The sequence below is a fragment of the Oncorhynchus masou genome, chromosome 20 (genome assembly GCF_036934945.1).
Source record: "Oncorhynchus masou masou isolate Uvic2021 chromosome 20, UVic_Omas_1.1, whole genome shotgun sequence".
Classification (NCBI taxonomy): domain Eukaryota; kingdom Metazoa; phylum Chordata; class Actinopteri; order Salmoniformes; family Salmonidae; genus Oncorhynchus; species Oncorhynchus masou.
Window position 1 is genome coordinate 27,393,071 of NC_088231.1, and position 27,068 is coordinate 27,420,138.

At 49.9% G+C, this 27,068-nt stretch overlaps 1 protein-coding gene and 2 pseudogenes across 1 annotated transcript; 1 reads left to right on the forward strand and 2 right to left on the reverse strand.

The window, feature by feature from the left end:
• The window catches only part of LOC135506610 (ETS-related transcription factor Elf-2-like), a 276,324-nt pseudogene that overhangs the window by 17,627 nt on the left and 231,629 nt on the right, over positions 1 to 27,068 (reverse strand).
• On the forward strand, positions 1,526 to 9,716 carry LOC135507215 (ETS-related transcription factor Elf-2-like). Its single transcript, XM_064926804.1, is given in 9 exon segments — positions 1,526 to 1,727; positions 2,823 to 3,011; positions 5,444 to 5,530; positions 6,041 to 6,233; positions 6,709 to 7,098; positions 7,245 to 7,419; positions 8,679 to 8,915; positions 9,127 to 9,179; positions 9,181 to 9,716. Coding segments are annotated over 9 exon segments (1,758 nt in total). The 5' UTR covers positions 1,526 to 1,540; the 3' UTR covers positions 9,428 to 9,716.
• Positions 15,254 to 24,689, reverse strand: LOC135506612 (nocturnin-like; annotated as a pseudogene).

The window sequence follows — 27,068 nt, forward strand, 5'->3', positions numbered from 1 at the left end:
AAATGTCTGTGTTTATTTCTAGCCTCTGTATCGGTGTCAAAGTATCCAGTGCCCAGTCTATGTTATGGTCTATGGTGGGTTTATTTAGGTAGTCCTGCCTTGTTTCAACGGCAGCTCGGCCTATCAGGTGCCTATAGTAGGTCTGCTTGTTTATGTGTGTGTGTGTGTGGGGTGGGGGCTACAGTTTGTTTGCGCTTGGGAAGATGGGTAGTGTGAGTGTCAGGGTCTGAATGGGGGCAGGCAGTCAGTCAGTCAGTCTTCCTAAAGATAACCCTCTCCCCTGCCCTGTGCCTGCCTCATAGCCAAACATGGCAGGATGATGGTAACCAGAGACGTGCTTCCCAGAGAGGACAACAGCAGGTGCCCTGGGTTTGGTTCCAAATGGCACCCTATCCACTATATAGCACTACTTTTGACCAGGACCCAGAGCACTCTGGTCAAAAGTAGTGTACTGTAAATGGAATCCCTGGGCTTAGTCTGTCTCCCTAGTTCCTCAGAATGACTGCATACCCCATACTAATAAATTACATACGTTTTCCTGTCTCCTTTTCTTTGTGAAACAATTCCTAGCCCAAATGATTTACCATGACCAGATGAGCACAAGGAAACCCTCTAGACCCCTTGTTGTAGACAGCCCGTAATGAGGAAAACAGATTGGGTCATTTTAGAAGGAAAACCGCAGGGCCCAAAGGAAAGGAGGAAACCATGACTTCTAACCAATACTTATTAGACTTATTAGATGGTTAGTTACTTATGGTTAGTTAGTTATGGTTAGTTATAGATGGTTGGTTAGTTATGGTTGGTTGGTTAGTTATGGTTGGTTAGTTATGGTTGGTTGGTTAGTTATGGTTGGTTGGTTAGTTATGGTTGGTTGGTTAGTTATAGATGGTTAGTTATAGATGGTTAGTTAGTTATAGATGGTTAGTTAGTTATGGTTAGTTATAGATGGTTGGTTAGTTATAGATGGTTGGTTAGTTATAGATGGTTGGTTAGTTAGTTATAGATGGTTGGTTAGTTATAGATGGTTAGTTATGGTTGGTTAGTTAGTTATAGATGGTTAGTTAATTATAGATGGTTAGTTAATTATAGATGGTTAGTTAGTTATAGATGGTTAGTTAATTATAGATGGTTAGTTAGTTATAGATGGTTAGTTAGTTGTGGTTAGTTAGTTACTTGATGCTCTGTAACATCTGTTTTAAGGTCAGTCTGACACTGTAGGTCATAGTGGTAGAGAGAGACTTTTATTTGCAGCTGATCCTACATCAGTTATTAAGCCATAGTAACTGGAGACAGAACGGTTGCTAGGGGGCGCCAGAGAGAATGTCAGCTTTGACAGACTGTAGAAGTCCTGTGTGAAGTGTAGTAAACAAGCCATTCTAGTGTCTCAGCCGTTAGTTTGGTAGTGAACCGTTAATGGTGGAACGCTGACGGTGTTTTCACAATAAAAACCAAACCATGGTAACAGTCTTGAGGTCACCAAACACAACTTTTATTTCCGGTAGGATGCATCAGAACCCCTCTGTACTGTACAAGTAATGAAATGTCTACGGACCTGCAGCGGTGCTTTTCCCCTTTAGTAACGTGTGTTGTCTGTGTTTCAGTGGAGGCGTCCGTCCATTACCAACAGTCTGGCTCCACTATCTACTGTTCAGATAAGACCATCGAGGCTGCCGAGGCTCTGCTGCACATGGACTCTGTTACCAGCCTGAGAGGAGACCGCAGCCCAGGTATTCACCATGACATGTTCCATCCATAAGCAGCCGAGAGACAAGTACAGAGAGACATTATTGAGACCGCAGCCCAGGTATTCACCATGACATGTTCCATCCATAAGCAGCCGAGAGACAAGAACAGAGAGACATTATTGAGACCGCAGCCCAGGTATTCACCATGACATGTTCCATCCATAAGCAGCCGAGAGACAAGAACAGAGAGACATTATTGAGACCGCAGCCCAGGTATTCACCATGACATGTTCCATCCATAAGCAGCCGAGAGACAAGAACAGAGAGACATTATTGAGACCGCAGCCCAGGTATTCACCATGACATGTTCCATCCATAAGCAGCCGAGAGACCAGAACAGAGAGACATTATTGAGACCGTAGCCCAGGTATTCACCATGACATATTCCATCCATAAGCAGCCGAGAGACAAGAACAGAGAGACATTATTGAGACCGCAGCCCAGGTATTCACCATGACATGTTCCATCCATAAGCAGCCGAGAGACCAGAACAGAGACATTATTGAGACCGCAGCCCAGGTATTCACCATGCCATGTTCCATCCATAAGCAGCCGAGAGACCAGAACAGAGAGACATTATTGAGACCGCAGCCCAGGTATTCACCATGACATGTTCCATCCATAAGCAGCCGAGAGACCAGAACAGAGACATTATTGAGACCGCAGCCCAGGTATTCACCATGACATGTTCCATCCATAAGCAGCCGAGAGACGAGAACAGAGAGACATTATTGAGACCACAGCCCAGGTATTCACCATGACATGTTCCATCCATAAGCAGCCGAGAGACCAGAACAGAGAGACATTATTGAGACCGTAGCCCAGGTATTCACCATGACATGTTCCATCCATAAGCAGCCGAGAGACAAGAACAGAGAGACATTATTGAGACCGCAGCCCAGGTATTCACCATGACATGTTCCATCCATAAGCAGCCGAGAGACAAGAACAGAGACATTATTGATGTCGTAGATCTCAGATGATTTCATACGAATGTTGGTGTTCACACAACGTCGCATCCACCATAACACACACACTGTTTCTCTCTTCTTAACGTTTTCCCTCTCGTCCCACTAGATGTGTTCATCCCGGCAGGGTGTGGGACCACCCCAGACTTCATCCACGCGGCGATGCGTCCAGACGTGATGACCGAGACGGTGGTGGAGGTGTCTACGGAAGACTGTATGGACGAGGACATGGAGGTCACCCTCATAGAGGAACCAGACGAGTCCGAGCCTGACCACCAACCTGTCAGGAAGAAGAAAGGTTAGTGATGAGGACACAGTCACCCTCTTAGAGGAACCTGACCACCAACCCGTCAGGAAGGTTAGTGATGAGGACACCCTCCTAGAGGAACCTGACCACCAACCCGTCAGGAAGGTTAGTGATGAGGACACCCTCCTAGAGGAACCTGACCACCAACCTGTCAGGAAGAAGAAAGGTTAGTGATGAGGACACGGAGGTCACCCTCCTAGAGGAACCTGAGCCTGACCACCAACCTGTCAGAAAGGTTAGTGATGAGGACACCCTCCTAGAGGAACCTGACCACCAACCTGTCAGGAAGGTTAAGATGACTCTAAGACAGAATAGAATACTGGCTATCCACTGAGAACTTTCTATAATACTACCCACAGATACTGGCTGTTGATTGGAGATACTGGCTGTTGATTGGAGATACTGGCTGTTGATTGGAGATACTGGCTGTTGATTGGAGATACTGGCTGTTGACTGGAGATACTGGCTGTTGACTGGAGATACTGGCTGTTGACTGGAGATGCTGGCTGTTGACTGGAGATACTGGCTGTTGATTGGAGATACTGGCTGTTGATTGGAGATACTGGCTGTTGACTGGAGATACTGGCTGTTGACTGGAGATACTGGCTGTTGATTGGAGATACTGGCTGTTGATTGGAGATACTGGCTGTTGACTGGAGATACTGGCTGTTGATTGGAGATACTGGCTGTTGATTGGAGATACTGGCTGTTGACTGGAGATACTGGCTGTTGACTGGAGATACTGGCTGTTGATTGGAGATACTGGCTGTTGATTGGAGATACTGGCTGTTGACTGGAGATACTGGCTGTTGATTGGAGATACTGGCTGTTGATTGGAGATGCTGGCTGTTGATTGGAGATACTGGCTGTTGATTGGAGATACTGGCTGTTGACTGGAGATACTGGCTGTTGACTGGAGATACTGGCTGTTGACTGGAGATACTGGCTGTTGACTGGAGATACTGGCTGTTGACTGGAGATACTGGCTGTTGACTGGAGATACTGGCTGTTGACTGGAGATGCTGGCTGTTGATTGGAGATGCTGGCTGTTGATTGGAGATACTGGCTGTTGATTGGAGATACTGGCTGTTGATTGGAGATACTGGCTGTTGATTGGAGATGCTGGCTGTTGATTGGAGATACTGGCTGTTGATTGGAGATGCTGGCTGTTGATTGAGACATCAAAGTAATGCTAAAGAGCCTAAATGGTTTTAATGATAAAGGTACTATAAAGATGTTGATGTTAAATAGGACTGACTTGTCAGACTGGTTGTATCTTGTAGACAGGATGTTGATGGTAAATAGGACTGGTTGTATCTTGTAGACAGGATGTTGATGGTAAATAGGACTGGTTGTATCTTGTAGACAGGATGTTGATGGTAAATAGGACTGGTTGTATCTTGTAGGCAGGATGTTGATGGTAAATAGGACTGGTTGTATCTTGTAGACAGGATGTTGATGGTAAATAGGACTGGTTGTATCTTGTAGACAGGATGTTAAATAGGACTGGTTGTATCTTGTAGACAGGATGTTAAATAGGACTGGTTGTGTCTTGTAGACAGGATGTTGATGGTAAATAGGACTGGCTGTATCTTGTAGGCAGGATGTTGATGGTAAATAGGACTGGCTGTGTCTTGTAGACAGGATGTTGATGGTAAATAGGACTGGTTGTATCTTGTAGACAGGATGTTGATGGTAAATAGGACTGGTTGTATCTTGTAGACGGGATGTTGATGGTAAATAGGACTGGTTGTATCTTGTAGACAGGATGTTGATGGTAAATAGGACTGGCTGTATCTTGTAGACAGGATGTTGATGGTAAATAGGACTGGTTGTATCTTGTAGACGGGATGTTGATGGTAAATAGGACTGGTTGTATCTTGTAGACGGGATGTTGATGGTAAATAGGACTGGTTGTATCTTGTAGACGGGATGTTGATGGTAAATAGGACTGGCTGTGTCTTGTAGACAGGATGTTGATGGTAAATAGGACTGGCTGTGTCTTGTAGACAGGATGTTGATGGTAAATAGGACTGGTTGTATCTTGTAGACAGGATGTTGATGGTAAATAGGACTGGCTGTGTCTTGTAGACAGGATGTTGATGGTAAATAGGACTGGTTGTATCTTGTAGACAGGATGTTGATGGTAAATAGGACTGGTTGTATCTTGTAGACAGGATGTTGATGGTAAATAGGACTGGCTGTGTCTTGTAGACAGGATGTTGATGGTAAATAGGACTGGTTGTATCTTGTAGACAGGATGTTGATGTTAAATAGGACTGGTTGTATCTTGTAGACAGAAAGAGCGCCGTCTATTGGCATATTGGGAGATTGCACGCAATGTGAAATGCTCATGTCTTCGACTCATGTCAATTGATTTGATTGATTTTTGAATGACTTTATTGGTATGTTTGTCTGTGTAGCGGGGAGGAAGCCAAAGACCCACCCGCCTGCTGTGTCCAACGGATCACCGGACCTCAGCATCAAGAAGAAACCCAGAGAAGGAAAAGGTGGGACACACCAAACATACAGAAAGGACACGGACATAAACCCCTAGGATTTCATGTGTTGATATCAACCATATTCTTTGTGAAGTTTAACCTGTTGTTTAAGCCTGTAAACGTAGAGGAAGAATAAGTATGGTCTCTGTCGACCGACCCGCCTGTCTCTCTGTCGACCGACCCCGCCTGTCTCTCTGTCGACCGACCCCGCCTGTCTCTCTGTCGACCGACCCCGCCTGTCTCTCTGTCGGCCGACCCCGCCTGTCTCTCTGTCGACCGACCCCGCCTGTCTCTCTGTCGACCGACCCGCGTGTCTCTCTGTCGACCGACCCGCCTGTCTCTCTGTCGACCTACCCGCCTGTCTCTCTGTCGACCGACCCGCCTGTCTCTCTGTCGACCGACCCGCCTGTCTCTCTGTCGACCGACCCGCCTTTCTCTCTGTCGACCGACCCGCCTTTCTCTCTGTCGACCGACCCGCCTGTCTCTCTGTCGACCGACCCGCCTGTCTCTGGTCCCCAGGCAGCACCACGTACCTGTGGGAGTTCCTGTTGGACTTGCTCCAGGACAAGAACACCTGTCCCAGGTACATCAAGTGGACTCAGAGGGAGAAGGGCATCTTCAAGCTGGTGGACTCCAAGGCCGTGTCCAAGCTGTGGGGCAAACACAAGAACAAACCTGACATGAACTATGAGACCATGGGACGGGCTCTGAGGTGAGGGTTTACCCTACAACCGTCTAGCACTTGAAATGGCATTGACTGTGGAAGAGGCTTTAAGCTGAGTTAGGTGTGTAGGTTGTTGGTTTGGATGAGTTCCTCTGAGGAACATGATCCCCTCCCTCCGTCTTCCCCCTCCTCTCTCTATCCCTATCCCCTCCCTCCGCTATTTCCTTCCCTCCGTCTTCCCTCTCTTTGTCCCCCTCCTCTCTCACCATCCCCTCCCTCCTCTATTTCCCTCCCTCCTTCTTCCCTCTCTCTCTCCAACTCTTCTCCCTATCCCCTCCCTCCTTCTCTTTCTCCCCCCTCCTCTATTTCACTCCTTCCGTCTTCCCTCTCTCTCTCCCCTCCCACTATTTCCCTCACTCCTTCTTCCCCCTCTCTCCCCTCCTCTCTCCCTATCCCCTCCCTCTATTTCCCTCCCTCCGTCTTCCCTCTCTCGCTCACCCTCCTCTCTCTCCCTCTCTACCAGGTACTACTACCAACGTGGTATACTGGCCAAGGTCGAAGGTCAGCGGCTGGTCTACCAGTTCAAGGAGATGCCCAAGAACATCGTTGTCATCGAGGACGACAAGTCCGACTCCAGATCGGGCGATCTTATTGGCTCAGAGAAGTCTTACCACGAGAGGGTCCTGCCCTCGTCGGAGACGATACTGAATGTGGCCGAGCTCGCCACGACGCCCACCATCCTGGGGGGTGGGACGAGAACCGGAGTCCATCCTCCGGTTGCTAAGGGCAACAAGGCGGTGATGACGGGGGGCGGGGCGGCGGTTCCGAGGATAGTGACCATTTCCACGGCGCCAGACGGAACCCAGACGCAGCATTCTCACACGGCCATCATCCCCACTGCCTCAGGACCCAGGTTAGACCCCCCCCGAATACTGACCCTGAAACATACAATTCACTTTGGAGGTTTTATGCTGAATGTAAATTAGTTTATCTATCGATGTCCAGTAAGTTTGTATTCACAAAACTTTGTCACTGACTCCATTTTGTTTCCGTCTCCAGGACTGTACGGGTTGCCATGCAAGTGCCTGTAGTCATGACAACGTCACTGGGCCAGAAGATCTCAACGGTTGCCGTGCAACAGGCGCCAGGGACGTCGGGAGGCCAAACGACGTACCAATTGGCCAACGCCTCTCCCATCGGCACGGCAACGGGCAACGCGAACTCCCAACCGAAGGTGGGTAAACACGCTAGTTGGTGTGTCAGCTAGCTACTCTGTAGTGTCGACAGAATGGACAGTTTGACGGCTGAGCGACAGACACGCCTCATACTAACCAAGTCCACGACTCAAAACTTGAATCTTGGAAACCATATTATCTTTTGATCTCATGAAATTAAAATGACGAGATCTAATCCTTCACCTTCTACATCATAATTATTTTGCCTGCGTTGTAATCAGACCCCCCCCCCCCCCACTCTGTATAGATCTAGAATGTGTAGACCTGTTCCTAACCATATCTCTTCTCTCCAGGTTGTAATCAGACCCCCCACTCTGTATAGATCTAGAATGTGTAGACCTGTTCCTAACATATAGACCTCTCCTCTCCAGGTTGTGATCCAGACCCCCCCCACACTGTATAGATCTAGAATGTGTAGACATGTTCCTAACCATATCTCTTCTCTCCAGGTTGTATGTAGTCAGACCCCCACACACACACTGTATAGATCTAGAATGTGTAGACATGTTCCTAACCATACCTCTCCTCTCCAGGTTGTAATCAGACCCCCCCCACTCTGTATAGATCTAGAATGTGTAGACATGTTCCTAACCATATCTCTCCTCTCCAAGTTGTATGTAGTCAGACCCCCACACACACACTGTATAGATCTAGAATGTGTAGACATGTTCCTAACCATGTCTCTTCTCTCCAGGTTGTATGTAGTCAGACCCCCACACACACACTGTATAGATCTAGAATGTGTAGACATGTTCCTAACCATACCTCTCCTCTCCAGGTTGTGATCAGACCATCCCCCCCCCCCACTCTGTATAGATCTAGAATGTGTAGACATGTTCCTAACCATATCTCTCCTCTCCAGGTTGTAATCAGACCCCCACTCTGTATAGATCTAGAATGTGTAGACATGTTCCTAACCATATCTCTCCTCTCCAGGTTGTAATCCAGACCCCCCACACACTCTGTATAGATCTAGAATGTGTAGACATGTTCCTAACCATATCTCTCCTCTCCAGGTTGTAATCAGACCCCCCCACACACACACTGTATAGATCTAGAATGTGTAGACATGTTCCTAACCATATCTCTCCTCTCCAAGTTGTGTTCCAGACCCCCCCACACACACACTGTATAGATCTAGAATGTGTAGACATGTTCCTAACCATATCTCTCCTCTCCAGGTTGTAATCAGACCCCCCCCACTCTGTATAGATCTAGAATGTGTAGACATGTTCCTAACCATATCTCTTCTCTCCAGGTTGTGATCCAGACCATCCCCACCATGGTTCCAGCCACAGCGGAGAACGGAGACAAGATCACGGTCCAACTGGCTAAGATCATCACCATCCCGGCCCACCAGCTGGCCCAGTACCAGCAGCAGACCAAGCCTGGCCTGGGGGGCTCCCCGACGGGCAGCATCTCTCTCCTGGGCGGGACAAACTCCTGGGGGGTACGAGCCCTGGCACCTCATGTTACCATGGCTGCAGGGACACAGGTGTCTGTTTTAAAAATAGTTTTTTTATTGGCCATTTTAAGCTAAAAATCAGAAAACAACATCACAAGAAGCTGAAATGCAAGTATAAAAGTATTGCATTTGGGCACAGACTTCATGTGTTTTCTGTGTATTAATTTATATTTATTTTTTGTTACAAATTCAAACATTGTCTTCATTTATGGAATTACAAATTGTATCCCCTGTGACCAAGGTGATGAGGCTGGCCGTTCCCACAACGCTGCATCATCATCATCAACAACAACAGGCATCATATCGTCACGACGACGCAAGGTGGCGGGACCGGGACGGCGGCAGTGGTCACCGTGACGACGACGGCGGCCAATCAGAGCGCTCCGGTGGCGGCATCCCATATCATCAGCGGCATCATCAAGAGATCTGCCACGGCGGCAGAAGAACCGCAGCAGCAGCAAGCCAAGACGCTGACCATTAAACGGTACAGGCCCTCCCCGTCCAGACCACGTTACCGGAAACACACGACATCATCACCGTAGTCGTCTAAATCAGGAGGTCTGGAGTGTTGAGGCCACGAGTACGGACACACACACACACACACACACACACACACACACACACACACACACACACACACACACACACACACACACACACACTTCAACATTGTTTGTACAGTTTTTGGCCACATAGTTTGTTCCTCTTTTTCTACGTGACTCTGAGAGACTATAAAGACACACAACCAGCTCTGATTTACCCTGGGAGGGGGTCTACCTTCCTACCACAGCCTCATCTATATGGGGGTGGGGGCGGGTCTACCTTCCTACCATAGCCTCGTCTATGGGGGTGGGGGGAGTCTACCTTCCTACCACAGCCTCATCTATATGGGGGTGGGGGCGGGTCTACCTTCCTACCACAGCCTCTTCTATATGGGGGTGGGGGCGGGTCTACCTTCCCTACCACAGCCTCTTCTATGGGGGTGGGGGGGGGGAGTCTACCTTCCTACCATAGCCTCATCTATGGGGGTGGGGGGGGGGTCTACCTTCCTACCACAGCCTCATCTATGGGGGTGGGGGTGGGGGCGGGTCTACCTTCCTACCGCAGCCTCATCTATATGGGGGTGGGGGCGGGTCTACCTTCCTACCACAGCCTCTTCTATATGGGGGTGGGGGGCGGGTCTACCTTCCTACCACAGCCTCTTCTATGGGGGTGGGGGGGGAGTCTACCTTCCTACCACAGCCTCATCTATGGGGGTGGGGGGGGGGGTCTACCTTCCTACCACAGCCTCATCTATATGGGGGTGGGGGCGGGTCTACCTTCCTACCACAGCCTCATCTATATGGGGGTGGGGGCGGGTCTACCTTCCTACCACAGCCTCATCTATATGGGGGTGGGGGGCGGGTCTACCTTCCTACCACAGCCTCTTCTATGGGGGTGGGGGGGGAGTCTACCTTCCTACCACAGCCTCATCTATGGGGGTGGGGGAGTCTACCTTCCTACCACAGCCTCATCTATATGGGGGTGGGGCGGGTCTACCTTCCTACCACAGCCTCTTCTATGGGGGTGGGGGGAGTCTACCTTCCTACCACAGCCTCATCTATGGGGGTGGGGGGGGGGAGTCTACCTTCCTACCACAGCCTCATCTATGGGGGTGGGGGCGGGTCTACCTTCCTACCACAGCCTCATCTATGGGGGTGGGGCGGGTCTACCTTCCTACCACAGCCTCATCTATGGGGGTGGGGGAGTCTACCTTCCTACCACAGCCTCATCTATGGGGGTCTACCTTCCTACCACAGCCTCATCTATATGGGGGTGGGAGTCTACCTTCCTACCACAGCCTCATCTATATGGGGGTGGGGGGGTCTACCTTCCTACCACAGCCTCATCTATATGGGGGTGGGGGCGGAGTCTACCTTCCTACCACAGCCTCATCTATGGGGGTGGGGGGGTCTACCTTCCTACCACAGCCTCATCTATGGGTGTGGGGGGGGGGGGGTCTACCTTCCTACCACAGCCTCATCTATATGGGGGTGGGGGGGTCTACCTTCCTACCACAGCCTCATCTATGGGGGTGGTGGGGGGGTCTACCTTCCTACCACAGCCTCATCTATGGGGGTGGGGGGTCTACCTTCCTACAGCCTCATCTATGGGGGGGGGGGGGGTCTACCTTCCTACCACAGCCTCATCTCTATGGAGACCCAGGCTGCATCCCAAATGGCCCCCTATTCCCTATACAGTACACTACTTCTGTAGGGAATAGGGAGTCATTTGAGTCGTACAATACTGTCGGTTACCCAGCCAACGTAGGAACCCAGCAATGACTTTTCAAAAGGGAAGAATCTCCTTCAGAACAAGGGACCAAGTCAAACTGAAATCACTACATGTTCTGATCCTGGCAGATGAGACACTAGCTGACTAAGCTACAACGGACAAATGCAACGTTAAAAAGACAAAACGATAACACTAAACAAAAGGCTAATTATAAAAAAAAAAAAAAAAAAATGAACTGGAAAGGAGCGAGATGGAGATGGAGGGGGTGTGTTTGTATAGAAATGTATCTGTGTACGACCAGCATTTGATTTGCCGAATCACTGTGCAGATTCCCGGTGCGTTAACAAACCACACGAAAGACTGCGGGCTGTTCTAGGATCAGCTCTTACAAGAGGAAAATAAAAAGCCAAAAGGACTTGTGTGAGTATATAACTATTATACAGTTTAGGGGAATACAGCCTTAGAATAATCTGTTTTTATTTGTCATTCATTGTTTATAAGATAATTCAGCTTTTTTTTGTGTGTGTTACGGTTTCTTGACCTTTTTGGATACCTTGTACCAAGCGCAGTGTTATAAAACAGTAGGACAACACCATTGTTCTCTTATAGTCTGAAGCCCAGGTCATGTGGGTTGGTTACAGGGTTTGGGGTCAAAACCATTACAATTCTCTTCAATGATTAAAAAATAAAAAAATTGCATTGACTGTAATAGAAATGGAATTGACTCCCAACCCTGGTTGGTTCTAGTAGGCCTTGACCATAGGCTTACTGCATCTACATCCCCACGGTAACTGTCTCTGGGGTAACTGCTCGTCAGTCATCTTGGCTCCGCCCCCTACATTTCCTTTAGCAGTTTTTGCTTTTCTTAGTCGTATGAAGAGGGAGAAAGCTGTTCGGACTGAACTAGTTTGTATATTCAACATTTGAAGTATATTCTATTTTGTTGTACTCTTGTTTCAAAGTGTATTCAAGTAGATTTTACTGAAATATAAAAAAAAACATTTGAATTAAACGACTTTCTGTTTTGTCTTTTGTTTAATTAAATTATGCTCTTCCAAAGGTGACGTTTCTGCATTTGTGGTAAATGCTGTTGTTGGCTCAGCCGTGTTAGAGCGCGTCAACACCGTGAGAGAGGTGATCCACACGCCACCGGGAACCCTTCTGTCTGGGACCTGTTCCAACCGACAACTAGTAAACCTTTGGTTGCAGGGATTCTGTTTTTAAGCAGTTCCATTCAGGGTTTAACCAGAACTAGTTGAACGGGAGGTGACAGACGCTTCAATGGCTCAGCTGGTTGGTGCAGAGTGACTGCGTTCACCAAACGAATGCAATGTACTTAAAAGTGTGTAGACGGAGTACAAAAGTTTAGTAGCTCCTGTAATCAGAGTTCTAGGTTCCATCCCCATCTGGAACATGTGTGTAGACGGGGTACAGTAGCTCCTGTAATCAGAGTTCTAGGTTCCATCCCCATCTGGAACATGTGTGTAGACGGGGTACAGTAGCTCCTGTAATCAGAGTTCTAGGTTCCATCAGGAACACACAGCAGACGTCACTGTCGTAGTTCATGTCCACATTTCACATGCTGGTGATAAGTGTAGTTCCACAGCTTACCACCAGGGGACATTGGTTGGCATTCCAACTGGTGAGGTAGGAAGTGATTTAGAATGTGTAGAACACCACACAGAGGCAGAGAAGGGCACATTATTTTATTGCACATAGGCTGACAGTTTGAATATAAACTACTGTCCTGGGACTGATGCTCATGGACTGGACATAAGTGGGTCAGTTGGTAGTACGTGGCACCATGCCAGCGATATGGTTTAGTTTCCTACTGGGGCCACCCATACAATGTATAGACACACTACTGGAAGTGTGTTTTGGATAAAATACACCTAGATACTGTTTATATTACAGGTGAAATGTACCGTAGGGGTACGTTCAGATAGCATATTTCCATTTAGAACAAACGCTCATCTCTGACACATACAATAAGGAATCACGTTGGCTCTATTTAGTGGTATTTCTATATGCAACGTTGTTGTACTGAACATGGCCCTGGTACAAGTATCAGTAGGCATTAATGACTGACCAGTATTAGACCAGAAAAGGAGATATATACACACACACACACACACACACACACACACAGTAAGAGCAAGATCCCCCTCTGCAGTTGAGGAAATGCTGTGCTGATGAACATTACAAAACATGTTTAACACATATTCAGACACATTTTGTTACAGATTCCTTTTAAAATGTAATACTTTTTCATCAATCTACACCCACAATACCCCGTAATGACAAAGCAAAAACAGGTTAAGACATTTTTACAAATTTAAAAGTATTTCCATAAGTATTCAAATTCAGTACTTTGTTGAAGCGATTACAGCCTCAAATGTTCTTGAGTATGACGCTACAAGCTGGTCACACCTGTATTTGGGAAGCGTCGCTGCACAGATATTTTCAGGTCTTTCCAAAGATGTCCGATCAGGATCAAGTCCGGGCTCTGGCTGGACCACTCAAGGACAGAGACTTGTCCCGAAGCCACTCCTGCGTTGTTTTGGCTGTGTGCTTAGGAACATTGTCGTGTTGAAGGTGAACCTTCGCCCCCAGTCTGAGGTCATGTGTGCTCTGGAGCAGGTTCATCGAGGATCCGTCTGTACTTTCTGTTAATCTTTGCCTCCATCCTGACTAGTCTCCCTGCCACTGGAAAACATCTCCACAGCCTGACGCCGCCACCACCATGCTTCACCGTAGGGATGGTGCAAGGTTTCCTCCAGACATGACACTTGGCATTCAAGCTAAAGAGCTCAATCTTGGTCAGAGTCCTTTAGGCAAACTCCAAGCAGTCTATCATGTGCCTTTTACTGAGGAGTGGCTTCCCGCCTGGTCACTCTACCATAAAGGCCTGATTGGTGGAGTGCTGCAGAGATGATTGTCCTCTGGAAGGTTCTCCAATCTCCACAGAGGAACTCTGGCGCTCTGTCAGAGTGACCATCAGGCTCTTGGTCACCTCCCCAACCAAGGCCCTTCTCCCTCGATTGCTTAGTTTGGCCGGGCGGTCAGCTCTTGGCGGTCAGCAGCCGGGCGGTCAGCTCTTGGCGGTCAGCTCTAGGAAGAGTCTTGGTGGTTCCAAACTTCCTCCATTTAAGAATAATGGAGGCCACTGTTTACTTTGGAACCTGCAATGCTGCAGAAATGTTTTGGTTCCCGTCCCCAGATCTGTGCCTCGACACAATCCTGTCTCGGAGCTCTACGGACAATTCCATTGTCATGCACTGTCAACTGTGGGACCTTGTATAGACAGGTGTGAGCCTTTCCAAATCATGTCCAATCAATTGAATTTACCACAAGAGGACTACAATCAAATTGTAGAAACATCTAAAGGATGATCAATGGAAACAGGATGCAGCCGAGCTCAATTTCAAGGCCCATAGCAAAGTATTGCTAAAAACCTGTTTTTGCTTTGTCCATTGTGAAGATTGATGAAAAACATTAATTTAATCCATTTTAGAATGAGGCTGTAATGTAACAACATTTTGAAGAAAGTGAAGGTGTCTGAATACTTCCCAAAATGCACTGTAATACTTCAGAATATTTAGTTAACTCCTAGTTAGCCGGCTAACCCCTTGATCCTGCTCTGTAGGATTACCCTCTTGAACTGTAGCAGCCCAGGACCGGTAGGGTGCAATCATCAGTGTCAGAGGTACAACAACAGCACCTCTACTGGAGACAGGAACCATAGAGTCCAGTTTCAGCAGTCTGTCCAGTCCATCACAGTGTCAGAGGTACAACAACAGCACCTCTACTGTAGACAAAAACCATAGAGTCCAGTTTCAGCAGTCTGTCCAGTCCATTCCTCTCGGTCTCTCCTTCATTCAGTGTTTTAAATCGATAACATTACTTCTGAAAAGTAAGCTCACACCAAGCGGGTAGTTTCCTCCCTACTTCCCCCCTCCTGTTCTCCAGTCGTCATACCCCAGAGAGATGGGTTCGGACTCGGGGGGACAGTGGCGCTTCTGTTCCCTCCATTCCTCGTTCTGTTCCCTCCATCCCTCGTTCTGTTCTGTTCCCTCCATCCCTCTTTCTGTTCCCTCCATCCCTCGAATTGTCAATCAAGTGTCCACGCGATCCTCTTCACTCCTCCTGCTGCTTTTTAAAGCTGAAGTCACACACCAGCGAGAGGTGATCGGAGGGGTAGTTGTACGACGGAAGCCTGTTGGGGCCAATCTGTTCCTCTGTAGGCATATCCAACACGGCGTCCACACTGAAAGCTTCTCTAGAGTACCAGATATAATCCAACGTGGTGCAACACTCTCCCGTCGGCCGGATCTTCCACGTGGTATAGGCCGGTTCTGAAAGCCCGTCCCGGCTTAACCTTTTATAGGCCGAGTCCAGGATCAGCGGTGACGAGGCGAAACGCTGGTAGACGTCCTCGGAAGGCACAGCGTTGAAGTCGCCGCAGACGAGGAGAGAGGGTGTCTTGGGCGACGCCTATGGGACCCGAAGGACCCCCCGGTGATTGGGTGAGGTTGGCGAGGTTCCGGAGAAGGTCGGAACCCTGGGCACTACGGAGACATTCCCAGCCGCTTCGGGCTTTGAGGTGCGTCACGGCAACACACAGCCGCCGGCCTGTCACCCTGCAACGCAGCGTCGTGACGACCGCCACCTGTAAGGAAGACAAATGCATAAAACAGTTAAGGGTTTACGTTCCAGTCTGTATTTTTTTAACAATCTACACAAACAGTGGCTGTCCAGGAGGAGGGTTGACCTCTGACCTCTCTTGCCTGTTATAAAATAGGATCCTGTCGGAATCCTTAATTCCTTGAGGTAATCGACGTGCTTGGAAATCGGAGTTTCCATCCTATTACGGTCAGACGTTGTCAGACCAGTGATTTACTTCAGGATGAAAGGACGGTTCAACTGGCGTAGTTTTACAAACCTGGTTGGTGGCTGTTAAAAGGGCACAGAGCCGGACATTCACACTGTCCACCAAGTCCAACCGGGCTTCATCGTAGAACAGAGCACACCCATCCGGACCGTTGTTGCCCTCCACATCCAAACACGGAGACCGGGGCTTGGGGCAGAAGTTGCCGCGGTAACCCAGGCTGGCCAGGATTGGCTGGAAGGTGTCGTAGTAGTGGTCGACTTCCTGTAGACACAGGATGTGAGGTCGGTAGGTGAGGATCTCTTCTAGGATGAGGTATTTACGCTCCGCCCAGTTCAGGGCTTCCAGGGGACAGTTGACGAAACTGTCCATGCCTTCACCTAGAGCTGGAGGGAGAGAGTTCATCTGTCAGTCCATCCATCTCACTGTCCTCGATGCCAATTAAATATACCATTTAATAACCCTGAATGAGATGAAACGTTCATGACTATTTTTGCTAAAGAAAGGCTACAATTGAAAAAAACAACATATTTACCTTGAGCCAATATGTTCCACTGCATAACTCTGATGGTCCTCTGGGTGGCATCGTTGTCCACTTCCTCCCTGTCCACCTCTCCCTCCCCGGGGCAGATGAAGGCTCTGAGGAGGCGAGGAGGCCTGTCCCGTAGAGCCTCCTCACACTCCCTCAGCAGCCCCAGGGGGTGCCCCCCCGGGGGAGAGTGACACCCCTGGGAGGGGTGCTGGGGGTCCTGGTGATGAGCCAGTGGGGTGGTAGTGGTGCTGACTAGGGTCTGGGCCAGGGGGTGTGGTGCTGGTGCTGACTAGGGTCTGGGCCAGTGGTGCTGGTGCTGACTAGGGTCTGGGCCAGGGGGGTAGTGGTGCTGGTGCTGACTAGGGTCTGGGCCAGGGGGGTGGTAGTGGTGCTGACTAGGGTCTGGGCCAGGGGGGTGGTAGTGGTGCTGGTGCTGACTAGGGTCTGGGCCAGGGGGGTGGTAGTGGTGCTGACTAGGGTCTGGGCCAGTGGGGTGGTAGTGGTGCTGACTAGGGTCTGGGCCAGGGGGGTGGTAGTGGTGCTGGTGCTGACTAGGGTCTGGGCCAGCGGGGTGGTGCTGGTGCTGACTAGGGTCTGGGCCAGGGAGCTGTAGAGTCTACTGACACCACTGCCCATTGGACAGACTGGAGAGAGACAGAGAGAGGGTGTAGGGAAAACATTGTAGGAGTTGAGTTACAACAATAACATGATATTTCACAGGACACTTTAATCCCAAACTATTTTAACCACAACGCTCAGTGATCCCCACAACAGAACCACACAAAGGGCCAACAAGGGTAGCCCGAGGTTGATTCCATCCCAGAAATAGGTGTCAGTCTCTAGGGAGAAGTCCTGCGAACCCTGGGCCTCACTCCCCACGTGCCTGGGTCCTCACACTGTAACAGGGTGTTGTACTGATCCATGTCTACTGCTGTAGCAACACCAGCTTTTCCCTACACACTGATCTTAGGGCAGTTTTACCTCCAGCCCTTTATGGTTAAGGATTTGGGGAAGCTGATCCTAGATCTGTGCTTAAGGGTGACATTTATCCTCTCTCTCTCTCAATGCAGGGAGGATCCGACTAACCTAATCCCCTTGGTCAATCAGGAGTAAGTTCAAAGGTGAGATTGGGGTTGTTGCCAGGTGAAGGGGTAAAGGTCACCTATTGACTCGTCATTTGACTTGGAACATAGAACACATTGACAACCTATGACTTTGTTTTCGCCCCAGAAAGTGTTTTTCATAGAAAACTGACTATCGGAACGGTGTGTGTTTTTCATAGAAAACTATCTGAATAGTACATCTATGGGTGGACTATCGGAACGGTGTGTGGTGGTTCAGTTCATGTGCAGATACAGAAAGACTGCTTGTTAGCTGGTTCTGGCTGATGTGTCCTGGGACAACAGCAGCTCTGTGTGCTATGAGTGAGTGTGTCTCATCTCTGGTTTCAGACAGTCAGTGTATGTGTGTCCCCTTCCTCCATAGTGTGTGTCTCCTGCCTCCATAGTGTGTGTCTCCTGCCTCCATAGTGTGTGTCTCCTGCCTCCATAGTGTGTGTCTCCTTCCTCCATAGTGTGTGTCTCCTTCCTCCATAGTGTGTGTCTCCTGCCTCCATAGTGTGTGTCTCCTTCCTCCATAGTGTGTGTCTCCTTCCTCCATAGTGTGTCTCCTTCCTCCATAGTGTGTGTGTCTCCTTCTTCCATAGTGTGTGTGTCTCCTTCTTCCATAGTGTGTGTCTCCTGCCTCCATAGTGTGTGTCTCCTGCCTCCATAGTGTGTGTCTCCTGCCTCCATAGTGTGTGTCTCCTGCCTCCATAGTGTGTGTCTCCTGCCTCCATAGTGTGTGTCTCCTGCCTCCATAGTGTGTGTCTCCTTCCTCCATAGTGTGTGTCTCCTTCCTCCATAGTGTGTGTCTCCTTCCTCCATAGTGTGTGTCTCCTTCCTCCATAGTGTGTGTGTCTCCTTCTTCCATAGTGTGTGTGTCTCCTTCTTCCATAGTGTGTGTCTCCTGCCTCCATAGTGTGTGTCTCCTGCCTCCATAGTGTGTGTCTCCTTCCTCCATAGTGTGTCTCCTTCCTCCATAGTGTGTCTCCTTCCTCCATAGTGTGTGTCTCCTTCCTCCATAGTGTGTGTCTCCTTCCTCCATAGTGTGTGTGTCTCCTTCCTCCATAGTGTGTGTGTCTCCTTCCTCCATAGTGTGTGTGTCTCCTTCCTCCATAGTGTGTGTGTCTCCTTCCTCCATAGTGTGTGTGTCTCCTTCCTCCATAGTGTGTGTCTCCTTCCTCCATAGTGTGTGTCTCCTTCCTCCATAGTGTGTGTCTCCTTCCTCCATAGTGTGTGTCTCCTTCCTCCATAGTGTGTCTCCTTCCTCCATAGTGTGTCTCCTTCCTCCATAGTGTGTGTCTCCTTCCTCCATAGTGTGTGTGTCTCCTTCCTCCATAGTGTGTGTGTCTCCTTCCTCCATAGTGTGTGTGTCTCCTTCCTCCATAGTGTGTGTGTCTCCTTCCTCCATAGTGTGTGTCTCCTTCCTCCATAGTGTGTGTGTCTCCTTCCTCCATAGTGTGTGTGTCTCCTTCCTCCATAGTGTGTGTGTCTCCTTCCTCCATAGTGAGTGTCTCCTTCCTCCATAGTGTGTGTCTCCTTCCTCCATAGTGTGTGTCTCCTTCCTCCATAGTGTGTGTCTCCTTCCTCCATAGTGTGTCCCCTTCCTCCATAGTGTGTGTCTCCTTCCTCCATAGTGTGTCCCCTTCCTCCATAGTGTGTGTCCCCTTCCTCCATAGTGTGTGTCTCCTTCCTCCATAGTGTGTGTCTCCTTCCTCCATAGTGTGTGTCTCCTTCCTCCATAGTGTGTGTCTCCTTCCTCCATAGTGTGTGTCTCCTTCCTCCATAGTGTGTGTCTCCTTCCTCCATAGTGTGTGTCTCCTTCCTCCATAGTGTGTGTCTCCTTCCTCCATAGTGTGTGTCTCCGTCCTCCATAGTGTGTGTCTCCTTCCTCCATAGTGTGTCTCCTTCCTCCATAGTGTGTGTCTCCTTCCTCCATAGTGTGTCTCCTTCCTCCATAGTGTGTCTCCTTCCTCCATAGTGTGTGTCTCCTTCCTCCATAGTGTGTGTGTCTCCTTCCTCCATAGTGTGTGTGTCTCCTTCCTCCATAGTGTGTGTCTCCTTCCTCCATAGTGTGTGTGTCTCCTTCCTCCATAGTGTGTGTGTCTCCTTCCTCCATAGTGTGTGTGTCTCCTTCCTCCATAGTGTGTGTGTCTCCTTCCTCCATAGTGTGTGTGTCTCCTTCCTCCATAGTGTGTGTCTCCTTCCTCCATAGTGTGTGTCTCCTTCCTCCATAGTGTGTGTGTTCTTTTGGCTCTGTTTCGCTCCACTTTCAGTCGGTCAATGTGTGTGTGTTATTTATTTCCCTCCTGTCAGTTTGTGTGCCAGTTCCTCTTTACTCTCAACTAGTCACATGCACCAGTGACCCTACAGCCCAGTTTGTAGTGACTGTGTGTGTGTGAGCGCATGGACAACAGTATGCTGTGAGATAAACATGACTGTCAGCTGACTGCGTGTTCTTCTTTTTGCCTACTCTGGACACATGAACCAGTAAGGCTCAGTTTATAAAGGACTACATCTCCCAGCTCTCACATGACTCAGTTTATAAAGGACTACATCTCCCAGCTCTCACATGAACCAGTATGACTCAGTTTATAAAGGACTACATCTCCCAGCTGACATGAACCAATAAGGCTCAGTTTATAAAGGACTACATCTCCCAGATCTTACATGAACCAGTAAGGCTCAGTTTCTAGTAGGACTACATCTCCCAGCTCTCACATGAACCAGTAAGACTCAGTTTATAAAGGACTACATCTCCCAGCTCTCACATGAACCAGTAAGGCTCAGTTTATAAAGGACTACATCTCCCAGCTCTCACATGAACCAGTAAGGCTCAGTTTCTAGTAGGACTACATCTCCCAGCTCTCACATGAACCAGTAAGACTCAGTTTATAAAGGACTACATCTCCCAGCTCTTACATGAACCAGTAAGGCTCAGTTTATAAAGGACTACATCTCCCAGCTCTCACATGAACCAGTAAGACTCAGTTTAAAAAGGACTACATCTCCCAGCTCTCACATGAACCAGTAAGACTCAGTTTATAAAGGACTACATCTCCCAGCTCTCACATGAACCAATAAGGCTCAGTTTATAAAGGACTCCAGCTCTCACATGAACCAGTAAGGCTCAGTTTCTAGTAGGACTACAACTCCCAGCTCTCACATGAACCAGTAAGGCTCAGTTTATAAAGGACTACATCTCCCAGCTCTCACATGAACCAGTAAGGCTCAGTTTCTAGTAGGACTACATCTCCCAGCTGTCTAGTCTTCATTGTTTCTAAATTCTAGTTGAACCTCTGATGGCCTTCAATTGAACTGGATTAGCCTACATTAGTATCTCAATACTGATCTAGGGTCAGTATGGTTATTAACCTCATGAAGGTAAAAGGTTATGTCAGGCGAAGGGTGATCTGATCCGAGATCTGTGAATGGTGAATCAACCCATATAAAAGAAGGTGATCTGATCCTAGATCTGTGAATGGTGAATCAACCCATATAAAAGAAGGTGATCTGATCCTAGATCTGTGAATGGTGAATCAACCCATATAAAAGAAGGTGATCTGATCCTAGATCTGTGAATGGTGAATCAACCCATATAAAAGAAGGTGATCTGATCCTAGATCTGTGAATGGTGAATCAACCCATATCACACCCGGTAGTGATCGTGAGTCCCATAGGGCAGAGCACAATTGTCCCAGTGTCGTCCAGCTTAAGGGAGGGTTTGGTCGGGGTAGGCTGTCATTGTAAAATAAGAATTTGTTCTTCACTGACTTGCTTAGTTAAATAAAAAATAATGTATGAGTAAATCAAAACCTACAACTATTAGGTAGGTTACTAAGCAACAAACAGACCTTTTGTTGACATTACCACTAAAACCTAATCTCTGTGCCGAGACCAATAGCCATCCAGAAACAGTCAGTGGCCAGCAGTTTTACTATCTGCTGTTTGTTCTATTGCAAACTCCTGATTCCTGACGGTCTCATACTGGCCCATAGGCCCTGAGGATCTCATACTGGCCCATAGGCCCTGACGATCTCATACTGGCCCATATGTCCTGAGGATCTCATACTGGCCCATAGGCCCTGATGATCTCATACTGGCCCTGAGGATCTCATACTGGCCCATATGTCCTGAGGATCTCATACTGGCCCATAGGCCCTGAGGATCTCATACTGGCCCATAGGTCCTGAGGATCTCATACTGGCCCATAGGCCCTGAGGATCTCATACTGGCCCATAGGTCCTGAGGATCTCATACTGGCCCATAGGCCCTGAGGATCTCATACTGGCCCATAGGCCCTGAGGATCTCATACTGGCCCATAGGCCCTGAGGATCTCATACTGGCCCATAGGCCCTGAGGATCTCATACTGGCCCATAGGCCCTGAGGATCTCATACTGGCCCATAGGCCCTGAGGATCTCATACTGGCCCATAGGCCCTGAGGATCTCATACTGGCCCATAGGCCCTGAGGATCTCATACTGGCCCATAGGCCCTGAGGATCTCATACTGGCCCATAGGCCCTGAGGATCTCATACTGGCCCATAGGCCCTGAGGATCTCATACTGGCCCATAGGCCCTGAGGATCTCATACTGGCCCATAGGCCCTGAGGATCTCATACTGGCCCATAGGCCCTGAGGATCTCATACTGGCCCATAGGCCCTGAGGATCTCATACTGGCCCATAGGCCCTGAGGATCTCATACTGGCCCATAGGCCCTGAGGATCTCATACTGGCCCATAGGCCCTGAGGATCTCATACTGGCCCATAGGCCCTGAGGATCTCATACTGGCCCATAGGCCCTGAGGATCTCATACTGGCCCTGACGATCTCATACTGGCCCTGACGATCTCATACTGGCCCATAGGCCCTGAGGATCTCATACTGGCCCATATGTCCTGAGGATCTCATACTGGCCCATAGGCCCTGAGGATCTCATACTGGCCCATAGGCCCTGAGGATCTCATACTGGCCCATAGGCCCTGAGGATCTCATACTGGCCCATAGGCCCTGAGGATCTCATACTGGCCCATAGGCCCTGAGGATCTCATACTGGCCCATAGGCCCTGAGGATCTCATACTGGCCCTGAGGATCTCATACTGGCCCATATGTCCTGAGGATCTCATACTGGCCCATAGGCCCTGAGGATCTCATACTGGCCCTGAGGATCTCATACTGGCCCATATGTCCTGAGGATCTCATACTGGCCCATAGGCCCTGACGATCTCATACTGGCCCTGAGGATCTCATACTGGCCCATAGGCCCTGAGGATCTCATACTGGCCCATAGGTCCTGAGGATCTCATACTGGCCCATATGTCCTGAGGATCTCATACTGGCCCATAGGCCCTGAGGATCTCATACTGGCCCATATGTCCTGAGGATCTCATACTGGCCCATAGGCCCTGAGGATCTCATACTGGCCCATAGGCCCTGACGATCTCATACTGGCCCATATGTCCTGAGGATCTCATACTGGCCCAGAGGATCTCATACTGGCCCATAGGCCCTGAGGATCTCATACTGGCCCATATGTCCTGAGGATCTCATACTGGCCCATAGGTCCTGAGGACACACCACATGTCCCTATCTGTTGCTCTGAGACCAGGACATGGCTGTTTACCAGGGTGTGATGACCAGGTGCATGGTTTGAACCAGAGCTATGGTAACCAGGTCAGACACAGTGATGGGATAAAGGTTTTGCTCTTAAACAAATACTGCACGTTGGTCTACATTTTCAGTGTGTGTGTTGGTCGACCCCCAGTCTCTGACCCCCAGTCTCTGACCCCCAGTCTCTGACCCCCAGTCTCTGACCCCTAGTCTCTGACAAATGAACCACATGCATCATTTGGATATTTATCAACAGGATCCCCAGTCTCTGACCCCCAGTCTCTGACCCCCAGTCTCTGACTCCCAGTCTCTGACTCCCAGTCTCTGACCCCCAGTCTCTGACCCCCAGTCTCTGACAAATGAACCACATGCATCATTTGGATATTTATCAACAGGATCCCCAGTCTCTGACCCCCAGTCTCTGACCCCCAGTCTCTGACTCCCAGTCTCTGACTCCCAGTCTCTGACTCCCAGTCTCTGACTCCCAGTCTCTGACTCCCAGTCTCTGACTCCCAGTCTCTGACCCCCAGTCTCTGACTCCCAGTCTCTGACTCCCAGTCTCTGACTCCCAGTCTCTGACTCCCAGTCTCTGACTCCCAGTCTCTGACTCCCAGTCTCTGACTCCCAGTCTCTGACTCCCAGTCTCTGACCCCTAGTCTCTGACAAATGAACCACATGCATCATTTGGATATTTATCAACAGGATCCCTAGTCTCTACCCCCCAGTCTCTGACTCCCAGTCTCTGATCCCCAGTCTAAACACATCTGAATCACTACTGCACCTCGTTCTGAAGTCCCTCCATCTAAATGAATGGCAGCTCTGAAGACTCATCACAGAGTTTACATACAGAGAGATGTCGCTAGCATCCCAGTCCCTTGGTTCACCTTAACAGTGACCAAGACAACTGTGTGCTTCTCAACCAACATAAACACCTCTTAGTTGACCCACTAGGGGCCCCTCGCAAAGTCTGACCTTATTGGGTGAAATAGAACACCCCTCCCCCAACAACTCCGCTCTCAACCAAACAAGGAACAGACTACAACTACAAGGAAAACATCACACGGCCTGTTCTACCCAAACATGAGGATCTCCACAACAATGTGAAGGAGCATTCATCTATTACATGACAACATCCAGGAGCTCATTCAGTCCAATAAACACCAGTGGTCCTTGCAGTGTACTGGTTGTTCCCCTTTTAAATCACTGTCAGACCATCCCCATCTGCAACGAGTCACCTCAGCCTGTCCCATTGCAACGACCAATATGAACCTGCCAACACAGGAGTTTAATAAAGATACCACAGTCATGCTCACCCATAGTTTCCATCATAGTCTCTTGCTTCCTTCCGCGTGTGTCTGACTGACAGTCTGGAGAAAGAACTGTCAGTAAAATGTTGCTCAACTTCTGATAACGGTCGATAAACACTTGGTGTCTTGTCGAGTGTGTGAGAGACTCAGTGTGTTTCTGAGTGAGCTCAATGTTCACTACACCTTATAACCCATAGGGAGGGGAGGGGAGGAGAACAGAGGGAGGGAGGGAGGGTGGGAGAACAGAAAGAGGGGAGGGAGAACAGAAAGAGGGGAGGGAGGGAGGGAGAACAGAAAGAGGGGAGGGAGAACAGAAAGAGGGGAGGGAGAACAGAAAGGGGGAGGGAGGGAGGGAGAACAGAAAGAGGGAAGGGAGGGAGGGAGAACAGAAAGAGGGAAGGGAGGGAGGGAGTGAAGGGGAGGGAGTGAAAGGAGGGGGAGAGAGAGATTAGGAGGGAGTGAAAGGAGGGGGAGAGAGATGAGTGAGGGAGGGAGGGAAGGAGGGGGAGAGAGATGAGTGAGGGAGGGAGGGAAGGAGGGGGAGAGAGAGATTAGGAGGGAAGGAGGAGGAGGGAGTGAGGGAGGGAAGGAGGAGGAGGGAGTGAGGGGGGGGAAGGAGGAGGAGAGGGAGTGAGGGGAGGAAGGAGGGGGAGGGGAGAGAGATGAGGGAGGGAAGGAGGGACGGAAGGGAGTGAGGGAGGGAGGGAAGGAGGGGGAGAGAGAGATGAGGGGGAGAGAGAGAGATGAGGAGGGAGGGAAGGAGGGGGAGAGCGAGAGATGAGGAGGGAGGGAAGGAGGGACGGAAGGGAGTGAGGGAGGGAAGGAGGGGGAGAGAGAGAGAGAGAGATGAGGAGGGAGGGAAGGAGGGACGGGAGTGAAGGAGGGGGAGAGAGAGAGATGAGTGAGGGAGGGAAGGAGGGGGGAGAGAGAGAGATGAGTGAGGGAGGGAAGGAGGGGAGAGAGAGAGATGAGTGAGGGAGGGAAGGAGGGGAGAGAGAGAGATGAGTAGGGAGGGAAGGAGGGGAGAGAGAGAGGAGAGGGAGGGAGGGAGGGAGGGGAGAGAGAGAGAGAGATGAGGAGGGAGGGAAGGAGGGGAGAGAGAGATGAGGAGGGAGGGAAGGAGGGACGGAAGGGAGTGAGGGAGGGAAGGAGGGAGAGATGAGGAGGGAGTGAGGGAGGGGGCGAGAGAGAGATGAGGAGGGAGTGAGGGAGGGGGAGAGAGAGAGATGAGGAGGGAGTGAGGGAGGGGGGAGAGAGAGAGAGATGAGGAGGGAGTGAGGGAGGGGGAGAGAGAGAGAGATGAGGAGGGAGTGAGGGAGGGGAGAGAGAGAGAGATGAGGAGGGAGTGAGGGAGGGAGAGAGAGAGATGAGGAGGGAGTGAGGGAGGGGAGAGAGAGATGAGGAGGGAGTGAGGGAGGGGGAGAGAGAGAGGTGAGGGAGGGAGAGATGAGGAGGGAGTGAGGGAGGGAGAGATGAGGAGGGAGGGAGGGAACGGAGGGGGAGAGAGAGAGAGATGAGGAGGGAGTGAGGGAGGGAAGGAGGGGGAGAGAGAGATGAGGAGGGAGGGAGGGAACGGAGGGGGAGAGAGAGAGAGATGAGGAGGGAGGGAGGGAACGGAGGGGGAGAGAGAGGAGGGAGGGAGGGAGGGAACGGAGGGGGAGAGAGAGAGAGAGGAGGGAGGGAGGGAACGGAGGGGGAGAGAGATGAGGAGGGAGGGGGGGAACGGAGGGGGAGAGAGAGAGAGATGAGGAGGGAGGGAGGGAACGGAGGGGGAGAGAGAGAGAGATGAGGAGGGAGTGAGGGAGGGAAGGAGAGAGAGAGAGATGAGGAGGGAGTGAGGGAGGGAAGGAGAGAGAGAGAGATGAGGAGGGAGTGAGGGAGGGAACAGAGGGGGAGAGAGAGAGAGAGATGAGGGAGTGAGGGAGGGAAGGAGAGAGAGAGAGAGATGAGGAGGGAGTGAGGGAGGGAACAGAGGGGGAGAGAGAGAGAGAGATGAGGGAGTGAGGGAGGGGGAGAGAGAGAGAGAGATGAGGGAGTGAGGGCAGCAGTCCATATGAGGCGTCACCACAGATCATGTGCTTGGGGACAGGATATAAAGCTACACAATCTCAACCTCTGATTCACCACACACAGGGTGTGTTCCTGTATAAACAGACGTAGAGAGGCAGGGTTATTTCACCACACAGGGTTTGTGGTTTGGTTCATGATAATAGAGTTAGTGGAATCAATGCCAGTCCTTGGCCAACAGCCACTTCAGCGTCACACACAGTTCCTCAATACGTCCAGAGACAGAACGGTGACATGAGATGTCCACAGACCCGTTGTATCTGCTCATGTTCCAGACCACAGATGACGTAGGAAAAACACATTTATTCAACCATTTCAGAAATTACATTTTTCCACTTCATATTGTGTCACTGTCCTCTCCTCTCGTCTCCAACTGTCCTCTCGTCTCCAACTGTCCTCTC